This window comes from Oratosquilla oratoria, chromosome 27 (genome assembly GCF_046742065.1).
Source record: "Oratosquilla oratoria isolate Oo_2021 chromosome 27, ASM4674206v1, whole genome shotgun sequence".
Lineage (NCBI taxonomy): Eukaryota > Metazoa > Arthropoda > Malacostraca > Stomatopoda > Squillidae > Oratosquilla > Oratosquilla oratoria.
In genome coordinates, this window is record NC_134803.1 from 17,805,121 (window position 1) to 17,819,368 (window position 14,248).

Genomic DNA, 14,248 nt, shown 5'->3' on the forward strand with positions numbered 1-14,248 from the left:
CGACCAGGCCCAGGAGGACCAGGCCCAATTGGCCCAGTCCGAGGCCCAGGCGGCGTAGGCCAAGGCCCAGGCCTAGGAGGCCAATGCCCAGGCGGCCCAGGCCCAGGAACAGGAGGCCCAGGCCCTGGCCCAGGAACAGGAGGCCCAGGACCTGGCCCAGGCGGCCCAAACCAAGAGGCCCAGGCCCATGAAACCAGCTGGCACAGGCCCAGTCCCAGGAGGCCCAACTGGCCCAGACCCAGATGGCCCAGGCCAAGGCTCAGAAGGCTCAGGCCCAGCTGGCCCAGTCCCAGGCGGCCCAGTCCCAGGCGGCCCAGGCGGCTATATCCCAGGTGACCATGGCCCAGGCCTAGGAGGCCCAGGCTCAGGTGGCCCAGGCCAAGGCCCATGCAGCTCAGACGCAGGTGGCCCAGACCCAGTTGGCCCAGGCTCAGAAGGCCCGACCCATGCGTCACAGGCCAAGGAGGCCCAGGCCCAGGCGGCTCAAGTCCAGAAAGCCCAGGCCAAGGTGTCCCAGGGCCAGGCCAAGGCCAGGATGCCCAGGCCCAGGCCCAGGTGGCCATGGCTCAGGAACAGGCGGCCCAGGGACAGGCGGCCAAGGCCCAGGAGGTCCAGACCAAAGAGGGCCAGGCCCAGGTGGCCCAGGTCCAGGACGAGGCGGCCCAGTCCCAGGTGGCCCAGGTCCAGGAGGCCCAGGCCAAGAAAGCCCAGGCCCAGGAGGCCCAGGCCCAGGCGCCCCAGGCCCAAGCGGCTCAGGCCCAGGCGGCCTAGGTGGCCCAGGTCCAGGCCCAGGAGGCCCAGGCGGCCAAGGCCCAGGAGGCCCAGGCCTAGGCCGCGCATGCCCAAGAGGCCCAGACCCAGATGCCCAGGCCCAGGCCCAGGCCCAGGAGGCCAAGGCCCAGGCCCAAGCAGCCCAGGCCATGGTGGCCCAGAACCAGGCGGCCCAGGCCCAGGCAAAAGCGGCCAAGGCCCAGGCCCATCTGGACTTGTGCTTCCTGGGGCTAGGCCTTCTGGGCCTGGGCCGCATGGGCCTGAGACTCCTGGGCCTGGGTCTGGGCGAATTGGACTTGGGCTTCCTGGGCTTGTCCCGGCGACCCAGGTGACCCAGGCCCAGGCGGCCCAAGCCCAGGCGGCCCAGGCCCAGGCGGCCCAGGCCCAGGCCGCCGAGGCCCAGGTCCAAGTGTCCAAAGTGGCCCTGGCCCAGGCCCAGGCCTAACCGGACCAGGCTCTGGCCCAGCAGACCCAGACCGAGGACCAGGCGGGCCAGAACCAGGCAACCCAGGTCCAGGTGGCCCAGGTTCAGGTGGCCCAGGCCCAGGTGGCCCAGGCCCAGGTGCCCCAGGAATAGGTGGCGGAAGTCCAGGCCCAGGCGCCCCAGGCGCCCCAGGCCCAGGCCCAGGCCAAGGCGGCCCAGGGCTAGGAGCCTCAATGCCAGGCGGCACAGGCACAGGAGGCCCAGGCTCAGGTGGCCCAGGCCAAGGCCCAGGAAGCCAAGGCTCAGGCCCAGGCGGCCCAGACCCAAAAGGCCCAGGCCGAAACCCAGACGGTCCAGGCACAAAAGGCCCAGGCCCAAGATGTTCAGGCCCAGGAAGCACAGGCCCAGAAATCCCAGTTTTAGGTGGCCCAGGCCCAGTCCCAGGAGGCCGTGGGCCGCCCGAGCCTGGGCCGCCTGGGTATAGGTCTCCTGGGTCTATGCCTGAGCCACATGGGCCTCCTGGGTCGGGGCCTGGGCCTCCTGGGTCTTGGCCCCCTGGGGCTGGGCCTGGGGTTCCTGTGCCTGTGCCGCCTGTGCCTGGGCCTCCTGAGCTGGGCCGCCTGGGCCTGAGCCACCTGGGCCTGGGCCTCCTGGGCCTCGGCATCCTGGGCTTGGGCCTCCTGGGCCTGGGCCTCCTGGGCCTGGGCCACCTGGGCCTGGGCCACCTGGGCCTGGGCCGACTGGGCCTGGGCCGCTTGTGGCTGGGCCTCCTGGGCCTGGGCCGCCTTTGGCTGGGCCTCCTGGACCTGGGCCTCCTGGGCCTGGGCCTCCTGGGCCTGGGCCTCGGTATCCTGAGCCTGGGCCTGGGCCGCCTGTGGCTGGGCCTCCTGGGCCTGGCCCTCGGAATCCTGGGCTTGGGCCTCCTGGGCTTCGGCATCCTAGGCCTCCTGGGCCTGGGGTGCCTGGACCTGGACCTACTGGGACCCCTTGGGCCACTTGGGCCTGGGCCTTGGCCTGGGCCTCCTGGACCTGATCCACCTGAGCCTGGGCCGCCTGTGCCTGGGCTAGGGCCGCCTGGGCCACCTGTGCCTGGGCCTAGGCCTCCTGGTCCAGGGCCTGGGGCATCTGGGCCTGGGCCTCCTGGGAATGGGCCTCCTTGGCCTGGGCCTGGGCTATCTGGGCCTGAGCCTCCTGGGCCTGGGCCTTGGCCACCTGGGCCTGGGCCTCTTGGGCCTGGGCCGCCTGGGCCTGGGCCTCCTGGGCCTCCTGGGCCTTGGCTGCTTGGGCCTGGGTCTGGGCCTCCTGGGCCTGTATCGCCTGGATCTGGGCCTCATGGGACTGGGGCTGGGCCACTTGGACCTGGGCCTGAGCCACATGGGTGTGTGTGTGTGTGTGTGTGTGTGTGTGTGTGTGTGTGTGTGTGTGTGTGTGTGTGTGTGTGTGTGTGTGTGTGTGTGTGTGTGTGTGTGTGTGTGTGTGTATACATTTGTATATGTGCATGTGTTCTGGAAACTCGTTCTGGATTCAGATCTACAGTAACTAAAAAAAGTACCTGAGTAAAACGTGTGAGCGTGCTACTTTTACTGGTACTACTACTACTACTATTACTGATACTACTACTGCCACTACCACTACTGCTACTTCTACTATTTTTACTAGTAAAATTACGACTTCTCTTAATACTACTGATACTAATTTTACCACTACTACTACTACTACTACTACTACTTCTGCTGGTACTACTACTGCTGTTGCACTACTACCACTACTACTATTACTACTACTACTGCTACTACTACTACTACTACTATTGTACTACTACTGCTACTATTACTAATACTACTACTACTATTACTACCACTACTACTATTACTACTACTACTACTACTATTACTACTACTACAACTACTACTACTACTACTACTACTACTGGTACTACTATTACTACTACCACTACTGCTACTAAAACTACTTCTATTAGTACAACTACTACTACTAAGGATTGATGGAGTTACAATAGGGGATTTTTAAAACATCTTTGGAAGAGAGTTGTGTGGTGGGAACTGAAGTTTTATGGTAGCTGGCTCTAGCCTTGCTGAGGGCTTGATTCAGGAACCAGGACGGGTATGCCAACTTCGAAAGTTGACTTTTGATGAGGTCAATCTCCTGGTCCAGGAATCTAAGACTGAAAATCCTAAAAGCTCTCAGAAAAAGGCCGGAGACAACATTCTCCTTGACTTTGTCGGGATGGTTACTGAAAAGGTGGAGATAACCACCAGAATGGGTAGGTTTCCTATAAACTGTGAAAGATAAATCTCCATCAATCCTTCTAATTAAAATGTCTAAGAAAGGGAATTGTTGGCCGCCTTCCCATTCGGTTTTGAATTTAATGTCGGGGGATGATATGTTCAACTTGTCAAGAAATACCTCAAACGTTCGAACCCCACCTATCATCCCATGCTGAGAAAATGTCAACATCATAATGGAACCACATCACCTCAGGCGGTTTGATGGCGGGTAACAGAGCCATTCAAAGTACTCCATGTACAAGTTGGCCAATACATGAGATAAAACAGAAACCGTGCTGCAACCGAATTTCTGTCTAAAGGATTAGTCCTGGAAAGAAAATACATTGGAAGAGACACAAAGGCGAATTAGATCAATGATTTTGTTGATTGGAAGCCCCCTTCCTGAAACGGTTGATGTTAGTGAAGAGAGGTTATGTCAAGACTGAGTAACTCGGCATCCTGTATTTTGACATTTTTAGTTTTAGAAATGAAATCTAAGGAATCTTTAATGTGAGAGTTGGAAAAGTTGCCAACAAAAGGTCTGAGAGCCTCGATTAGAGACGATGGGCCTCAAAGGAATATCTGGTTTGTTTACCTTCGGAAGACCATAAAAGTAGGAGAGGTTGGAATTTGTGACCTTCAAATTATTTATGCAATTATCCACTGAAATCTTGCGAACTTGTTAAATTCAGCAGCTGAGGTTTTAAAGGGAGTTTTGTTGAGCTTTACGTAGGTACCCGAGTCATTTAAAAAATCATGGACTTTCTTAACATAATCCGGAAGTTCTAAAATAACAACTTGGCCCCCTTTGTCTGCTTTGGTAATAATGATGTTATATAACTTCTTCAAAGCTGACTAGGGACATGGAGGGAAAGAGGAAGGGGAAAGGGAGGAATGGAAGAAAAAGGGGGAATGAAGAAAGGAGAGGGGGAACGTCGAGGGAGAGGCGTGGGAGAGGAGCGGAGCCCCATAGTACGACTTCGTGTACGTCGGCCCCATTGTGTTTTGCTTTACGTATCATTTCTTGATCTATTTGTTTATTCATTTGTTTAGCAATGGAGCTGCGGTGTGGTGTGGGGGAGGGGGGACATGCTAACATGAGGTATCTGAGGTGACTTTGTTACTCACAATGTTTCCCGGCCTCAGCCCGGCCCTCCCTCCCTCCCCACAAGGGGCAGCACTCATATCATCCGTGGGACGACGGTGGGCGGGCCACGGTAACCAGTGGTATGGCCACCCTGTTGACAGTGTCTTCCTGCTTCGGCCCAGCCCTCCCTCCCCACATCGGGCACCAATCATATCGCGTGTGGGAGGATGGTGGGTGGGTGGGGCCACCCTGTTGACAGTGTCTTCCACTCTAGACCAGTCCCTCCCTCCCTCCCCACAACGGGCACCAGTCATATCGCGTGCGGGAGGATGGTGGGAGGGGCAAAGCTAACCAGTGGTATTGCCGCCCTGCTGACAGTGTCTGCCTCGCACACCAATGATATGCCATGGAAGAAAACTTGACGTCACGACCCAGAGTAATGGCGGCTATTGCGGCGCCGGCGACCGTCCACGGCGGGGTGGGAGAACAGGTAGGCTTGTTGGGTAGGATGGATGTCGGGGATAAATCCCGACAGAGGCATTTTTTAGAGTAAATAAACTATTATTACAAATTAATATAGACATCTGTGGTTACGGCCTTAGTTAATTTAGTGAATTGATAGCTGTAGAATTAGGATTAAGATTGAAATACAGCAATTAAGCATATCAAGCTGTATGAAATTTGGATTCTAGAAACTTAGTATATGAAAGCATGCATAACAAATTATACCGTCTTACTTTTTCCATTTAGATAGGTGGCCTATAATTTTTGTTTATATATACGAAAACATTTAAAGGACTCGACACTCTTAGTTACCACAAGCCGGTTGTCTAACCCCTCTCAGGAATGTCGAGTTACCAAGATATCATTTTCATTACTAATCTTTTTATTTACCACTTGGTGATTTTTCCGTCTTGAATATTGGTTCTGGCGCATTACCATCTATAGTTCCCATGCATGGGGATTATATAATATGTGTGTCGTACAACATTTTCACTTCAGTTAAGGTGAAGTTGTACTTCCCATAGACTCTTGGCAACGAGAGGTCAAAGGTCACTAGGCGTTCGGGACCAAGAGAGGCCTCTCGCCCCCATATAACGTAGCTGATTACGAGACAAGTCCAAGACAAGAGATGTAACTGACCAAAAGTGTTAGTGCTTCGTGACTGGGGGTGACATGAATTTAACCCAATCACAGATTTATGGAAGTGCATATACGACGAAGCGTGTCTTAAACCAGTGAGGGGATTCTGTGAGAGAACCATTCCCCTCAACATACCTTTATCCTTCTCCCCATTCCCTCATCCTCCATGCCACGCCCGAAGTCGTCGCACACATCCCCGTCATTAACCAGAATAAAGACGAAGAAGATTTCCAAGTGGCCCCAAGGCCACGGTAAGTCATAAATTGAGTTACATGAAATATCCGAACCAATATGAATAATTGAAATGGTTACATATTCACAAAGATACATGATGCTTTGTGATGCCATTGTACTTTTAAGGGTTCGATGAGTCCCTGCCGATCACAGGTACGTAGTTTTGTTGTTGCTGAAAGTTGTATACAAGTTCAAACAGAGTATCCCAGTATTAACTCGGTGGGACGGTCACCTAGATTAACTTACACCGTCAACATTTCATATTAAAAGAGAAGGGAAATTTGTCGGAAGTCATAATATTCTCCACAGATTGCATAGCCCAATTTTCTTTTGTGAGGCGGCAGATGATCTCCTTCCCCCACGAGGCGGCAGATGATTTCTTTCACCTCCACCGAAGAGAACGGGCCCCTTCATTACGCGAGGCCTCCTCGAAGAGAACGGGCCCTTTCATTACGCGAGGCCTCCTGGACCCACCAGCTGCGCTCGGAGGTCACGAAGTGACCTTCACTCCCATACATCTGCCAAGATCATCCCAAACAACATGAAGTCTCGCTCAACCAGGGTGAGAGGTCAAACGCTCGACAGTTCACGCCTACGGGCTCTGGCACCACCGTAGTACGAAATTCCTATTGGCTGCCTTCTTGTGGGGCACGCCCATTTTTGTTATTATATTCCCTTAGCTAGGAAGATCTGGCACTTCCGAAGTTTTCTTCGGACCTGCCAGCCATGATTATAATCAGAACATCCTAGGCTCTCGAAATAAATAGAAGAAACTCATCCGTGTTTGTTCTCCACCAAAACGCCCTTCCAACAGTGGTGGCAGCGGTGGGATCGAACTCTACATACGAAGTCAACAAACAACCAGCGAAAGCACGCTAAGCACGACGTCTAGGCCATCGCCAATCAATCCAAGCGACACCGAAGACAACTTTTAACATTCTTCGAGCCTCGCCGTTTCTTCAGGGACGTCCCAACAGACATTCTATCTCCATCAACCAGCTGCACGACGTGACCACGGCATGAAGCCTTAGTCTACGCGATCCCTTCCAGCTGTTCTCCACCACGCCCTCCAACACGAGCCTAACAACTTCGACCTTCGACACCGACTTGCCCCTGCATCAACCAGCTGCTCATCGACATCGAGTGACGAGACGCCTTCGACACCGACTTGCCGCTGCATCAACCAGCTGCCCATCGACATCGAGTGACGAGACGCCTTCGACACCGACTTGCCGCTGCATCAACCAGCTGCCCATCGACATCGAGTGACGAGACACCTCCGCCACCGACCTCCGCCGCTGTTTCCAGCTGCCCAACAACTGCGTCAAGGAAGACACCTCCGCAGCTGCCTAACAGCTGTTGTCGAGTGAAGATACGTACAAACTCCTACAAGCCCCCTTTTTATTTTTTTTTTAATTCATACATGCATATATACTGTATAGAGTGCTCCCTTCCTCATACCTTCTGAAAAATCACAGAGCACTAACCCTTCCCTACATTACAGCAGTCCCCGTGACCGCAACGTTCGCCCACAACTCTGCGCAGATATCGCAAGACATGGCTGAACAACACCAACATCAACAACAACAACAACAACAACAACAACAACAACATCCGCAACCTAGCACCTCAGCACAAGGTGCAAATGCCGTGACCACCCAAAATTTGATAACTGTCATCAAGGACGAGACGACCTTGCCACTTTTCAATGGTAGGAGCATACTGGTACATAACTTCCTAACAGAAGTAGACGCTGAAATAGCACGTAGAGGAGCCACAGATGACAAGACTAAAATCTCCATATTAACATCTAGGATTGAGAAACACGACACAATCGCGGGATACATCATACACTCAGATGTATTTCTAGAACTCGACACATACACAGAATTCGTCGACGAATTTAAGAAGGCCTTTGATATTTTTGAGCCGCTTGGCGCCTTCTCAACTATTTATTCTGTAGCCAAGGAGTTAAATCACCCACCTTACAAGCCTAAGGGTAGAGCAGTGAGTGTAGCGACCACCGTCAAAACAAAATTGAGGGACAATCTCTGTAGTTCAAAGTGGGTAACAAACGGAATGATGGATGTGGAACATGTCGTATCTATGGTAGCATACCTTGTTTTCCTTTCTCAGTTGCACCCAGAGACATTGCAACGAGTCGGCACCTCCACTTTCAAACCAGATGTAAAGTTAGCTAGGTTCGCTAGGCAACTTCCTGACTCGGACAAGGTGACCGCTGAAATAGTGAGCCAGACTATACCTATTACACGCAACCACATGATAGCGCAGGTAAGACAGGCCACTCCCCCTATCACAAGATCAAGACATACATCTTGCACACGTCATCAGTCACGTCACAGGTCCCCCTCAAGGACACGAAAGTTCTGCAACTATTGACAGAAAATAGGACACACAGACAACATATGTTATCGCAAATTCCCCACAACGCCCAACAAGCACTGCAGTTATCATGAGACATGTTTTCACTCGTCAGACAGATGTAGAGTCTTACGTTCACAATCCCCACACAACCGAGGATCCACCTTCCCTGCAAGGTATTCACGTAATTCATCCCCGACATACTCGCGTCATACATCTCCTGTGAGACATGCACGCCACTCCTCCCCTGCTAACCTGTCACATACCCCATCTTCTGCCTGACTCCTTAGTAAGAAACCGAAAGGCCGGTCAAGGTCAGAAAACCCTTACACTGACATACATACTTCCTGGACGTAGCAGATACATCTCCTCATACATTAACCTTGGTCCTTCGAACCGGATACCCTGTGGATTATGAACATTTCAACGTTCATTGCGCAAAACTACATCCTTGTTATTACCATAATTGACCTATAAACAAACATTGCATTCGTGATGATAAATAATATATATTGGTTATTTGCCAGTCATTTACGCTTCAAGAAGAAGCTTCATAGTTTACAGGTCAATCATATTTACCATTAGTACCATCATCACGGCTAACAAAGTCAGATGGAATAGTACTGCAAGCTATCGCGGCCACATAACGTGCGCGAAAAATGAACTAATGAAGGGGATTAATGATAATGTTGGTGCTGGATCTATAGAAAAGGCCAACAATAAATTGGAAATTAAATTGGAGACCTATGTGGATAAATGGTTAGAATTCTCTCTAACCCATTCGCAGGAAAATGACTACGATGAGAAATTAGCTCGCCATTTAAAGTTCATAGAGGAAATCCAGGACTTACGAGTGCTGGCAGACAAATACATCAAAAGCCAGGGGGCGCAACCAACACCCTCTCGACCTGTAAGTCCCAGCCATCTAGGTTTTAGAGCAAAACTCCCTGACATCAAATTAGCAGAATTCCATGGAAATCATTTAGAGTGGACCCAATTCTGGAACCAGTTCAATTCCATGAAAGGTCCGACATTGATGAGAGTACAAAATGTACCTACCTCAATCAATGTATAAAGGGCTCAGCTAGGCAATACCTCACAGGACTTAAGGGACAAGCGTCCGATTATGAAACAGCGGTAACATTACGGGGACGAGAAGAAAGTTACTCGAACCCTGATAAGGAAACTCATCCAACTTGAATCACCCAAGTATAACAAGCGAGACATGTTACGCTTCAAATTGGAAATAGATAATACATTAAAGCAGTTGGAACATCATCACAAGGTGGGAGTTGGTTGATTGAGGAATTACTCCTGCTGAAATTCCCAGGTGAATTAAGCAGGTGGTTCTTCGACTTTTACAAGTCAATGTACTACACTATAAGCCAGATTAAAGAAGGGCTTAATACCCTAGTAGAATTTATGGGTGCAGACAAAACTCTAGGAATAATTATTCCGGAGGTAAATCAAAAGAAAGTCACGCTAACCAAACCGATAACTACACGTCCTGATGATAGTAACCAAGTTCCGAAACGCAACAACACAGCAGCACCAATAGGAACTTATTCAACCACAGTAGGCTGGAGGTCATGCTTCTTTTGCAAGCAAGATCATAAAAGTTATGATTGTGCGCAATGCAACACACTGCCGGCCAGAAAGGATAAACTCAAGGAAATGAGTAGGTGTCAAAAGTGCATCAAGGCACAAATGAATGCGCTACCGTACTTGAAGTATGCCCTCACTGTCAAAAGGGAAAACATCATTCGTTTCTGTACGTAAGCAACCTATCAAACAAACAAAAACTCTCTAATGTAGTTAATGTTTCTAAAGCTAATAGCGGTAATCATAATGATCAATACAGTGATTCCGTTGAACTGACTGGAAAGTCTAAACCCAAGCCTGAAACAAATGATAACTCGTCAGATTCTAAAAACTCACGAGGTCCAGAAACTGCCACGCAGGTTATGTCGGTCATCTCTGACAAAAAACAGGGAGCCAATTATAGTGTAGCCTTGCCTACAACAACAGTGACGGTGTGTTCAAGAGCCGGAAAGGTAGAAAGAACACAAGCATTTTTTTACCAAGGTTCTCAAATATCCTTTATACTCAGAGATTTGGCTAGTGAATTAGAGCTTAAATCTGTAACCAACATGAACATGACTTTAGATTGCTTTGATAGGCAAGGAAGACAGAAGAGTTATGAAATAGTGAAACTCGACATTGTCTTAGGCAGACGTAGGAAGAAAGTCACGATGGCTGTAGTGGAGGAAATGCCCAAACAGATAACCACTCCGGGCTTACTGACAACTGCCATTAAATTAGATCAATTAGGCATTCGATTGGCAGATAAGGATATACACTCCGATGTAATAGATAATATCCAACTGTTGATAGGAGCAGATTTCATCGTACGTTTCCTGTATGGAACAACTACTATGAATAAAGCGGATCTTATGCAGTCCCCAGGTGGGCACTTGATCTACGGTATCATACCGGATCACAGCGATGAAACTCCTGCATCCTGCTCGGTCAACCTGTTGACCCCGCAGGTGAGTGAACCATCATTACTGATTGAACCACGCACTATATGCGATGCAGTGGTGACTGATTGTAATCCCATCCATAAATTGTGGGATTTAGATGTCATCGGTATTAACCCGAACCAAGAATCCCCAACTGATGTAAAGGCATTCAAACATTATGAAGGAACTGTAAAGTATGAAGAAAGAAAGTACTGGGTGAAACTTGCCTTTAAGACGAACCATCCATTCCTCCCCCATAACTATGGACTTGCCTTAGGGCAAATGCATCATCAAAGGAAACGATTTAAAAATCAACCGGAGTTACTACAATGTTATCACAACATTATCATGGAACAATTAAAAGCCGGAGTTATTGAAGAAGTTGTTGATCCAATAGTGAGCGCTAATACTCATTATCTACCTCATCATGCAGTACGCAAGGGGTCTGCAACCATCCCTTTACGGATTGTGTACAATTGCAGTGCCAAAAGTTCAAAGACAAATGCCTCGTTGAACGATTGTTTGTTAACTGGTCCCTCACTTACAGAAAAATTAGGTGAAACCCTAATCAAGTTCAGGATCAACCAGTTTGCATTTGTAGCAGATATTGAAAAGGCCTTTCTACGTATAGGTCTGCAACCTCATCATAGAGATTTCACAAGGTTTTTATGGCCAACAAATCCTCAGGATGAAAGTAGCGAAATCAAAACTTATCGTTTCGCATCTGTGTTATTTGGAGCCACATGCAGCCCCTTCCTGTTACAGATGACTTTAAAACATCACTTCAAACTTTCCAAATCACTATTTGCAGAATTATTGTCCTCTTCCTTCTATGTAGACAATTTGATGGGGACGACGAATACTGAGACGGAAATAGTAAAGATATATGAAGCAGCTAACAAGGAGCTAACTATTGCTGGTATGTCTCTAGCCCAATGGAACAGCAACTCAGAAATGTTAAGAGAATTAATCCAAAAGGACAATACTTTGGTCTCTCCCCCTACTGACCTAGTCACAGTATTGGGTCTAGAATAGGACATTATTAATGACACTCTATCCGTAAAGGAATGTAATATAGGTTTACGTCATTGTCATATGTGACCAAACGTCAACTTCTTTCGCTGGTATCCACTTGTTTTGATCCCTTAGGACTTTGTTCCCCCATTCTTATTAAAGGAAAACTAATTAATCAAGAAGCATAGACAGAAAAGGTGGAATGGGATTCATATTTACCTACTTCATATCTGGAAAGGTGGAATGAAGTGGTCAAGGAAATTAAGGAGCTACCCTCTTTCAAGTTCCCACGCATAACCTGTGGTAACATTGATAAAGTGATATTACATTTATTTATTTATGCTAGCACCTTAGCCTATGGTGCAGTCAGTTATCTTACTGATGGAAACCAATCGGTTATTTTGACCTCAAAGGCCCGGGTTGCTCCATTGAAGAACAAAACCCCAATATTATTACCGCAACTAGAATTGACAGCCCTACAACTGGGCACACAACTTGCATATAACCTACAGAATCTCTTAAGAGAACGCATTAAAGAGGTTTATCTGGTCTAATTCAGAAGCAGCCTTGCAACGGATCAGGAATGACAAAAGCAACATCCCATACGTGCAAAACAGAGTGCCGGACATCCGCAGTCTAGGGTCATCCTTCGGATATCAGCATGTACCCTCCAAGGAAAACCCAGCGGATTTAGTCACCAGAGGAATTAGCATCAGGCAATTTAAGAAAGCCAAGATATGGACTGGGGGCCCGGAATGGCTACCCTCCAGAGAACACTGGCCTACACAGAAACCAAATGTGTTGGTGTGTGAAATAATCTCATATATTTAAGTTTATAAGAAAGTGTAATCCCAATATTTCATTACCAACGGCTAGTGTGTATTGAATGCAGATAGCTCAGAAGACTCATTATCCTAGTATTCATAATTTTCTGATGAATGGGAGGGATACTCTCAATAAGAATAATAGACAGTTTATCAGACTTAGGTCTGTACAAAGAGGAATCTTCTGGTCTTATCCGCTCCAGAGGCCGTTTGGATTATGCTTCTATTGATCATGATACCGAGTTCCCTATCCTCACCCCAACTAAAAATCACTTAGCATATTTGTTTATCACCCATGCACATGAAAGGTGCCTGCATGGAGGCACTCAAGAAACTATGTTACATGTTAGAATGTATTATTGGATGCCAAAGTGCCGTCAAACCATCAAGGCCATGCTGGGTCGTTGTGTGACTTATAAGAGGGTTGAGGGTAGGAAATTTGAATACCCTGGTCCACCTCCATTGCCTGTTGACCGTGTGACAGTTGAGCGTCCTTTCCTTCACATAGGAATAGATTATTCAGGACCTATCACACTCACAAGGACGGAGGATGGAGCCCCCCACAAATATTACATATGTTTATTCATATGCACAGCAACTAGACTGGTGTATTTAGAGTTAGCCTCAGATATGTCGGCTCTGACATTTCTGAACCTCTTTCGCAGATTTTGTGCAATGTACTCATTCCCGAGAACAGTAATTTCGGACAATGGGTCCAATTTTGTTGCTGAAGCCAAGTTCTTCAAGGAGATGTTAGACCATACTAACGTCTCCGAATATATGACAGAAAATAGCATAAAATGGAAATTCATAGCCCCCAGAGCACCGTGGATGAGAGGCTTTTATGAGCGCATGATCAGTTTAACTAAGTCATGTCTGAAGAGGGTCTTGTATAAGAAGAGAGTGACCCGGGAGGAGTTGGAAACAATTCTGCGGGAAGTACAAACGCGGTCGAACAATCGCCCCTTAACCTACCTCAACGAAGAAGAACCCGTAGAATCCTTGACTCCTAATCACCTTTTGTATGGAAGAACCATAAACCCCTATCCACCACTGGTAACGTAGGATACATCTGACCCCGATTTCTTGGGACATACACAATTAATTGCAAGACACAGCTGTCCATCATCAATTATCAAACATTTTGAAAGAATTTGGAAAAAATATTATTTGACTTCCCTGAGAGAAAAACATTATGGCTCCTCGAAACCAATGGAAATGAAACCACCCAAGGTGGGAGAAGTGGTGATAGTGGAGAGACTCGGACCACAACATGAGTGGCCATTAGGACGTATTGTTAAACTATACCCAGATGAAGAAGACAATATACGCATTGTAGATGTGTTATGAAACGGAATGATTGGTAGAAGAACCCTGGACAAACTAGTTCCCTTGGAAATTCATTCCCAAGAGCCAACACCCTTAACAAGTGGAGAATCCATTGGTGAGGATGAGACACCTATAGTACGTCCTATGAGACAAGCAGCTCGAAGGGCAATTAGATTAAGGCAATCCCTGATTGACAATGCACAATTGTAATCAGATGTGCTCCTTTGCCG

The 14,248-nt window shown here is 48.5% G+C and overlaps 1 protein-coding gene across 1 annotated transcript; it reads left to right on the top strand.

Moving 5' to 3' along the window:
• The first annotated feature begins 12,803 nt into the window (after window positions 1–12,803).
• LOC143039757 (uncharacterized) lies at window positions 12,804–13,754 on the top strand. Its single transcript, XM_076209998.1, has one exon. The coding sequence runs from the start codon at window positions 12,804–12,806 to the stop codon at window positions 13,752–13,754; it is 951 nt and encodes a 316-aa protein (XP_076066113.1).
• The last annotated feature ends 494 nt before the right edge of the window (window positions 13,755–14,248 follow it).

Excerpts from the sequence above, each read along its gene's own strand:
- LOC143039757 (XM_076209998.1), top strand. The coding sequence starts at position 12,804 with ATGGGAGGGATACTCTCAATAAGAATAATAGACAGTTTATCAGACTTA.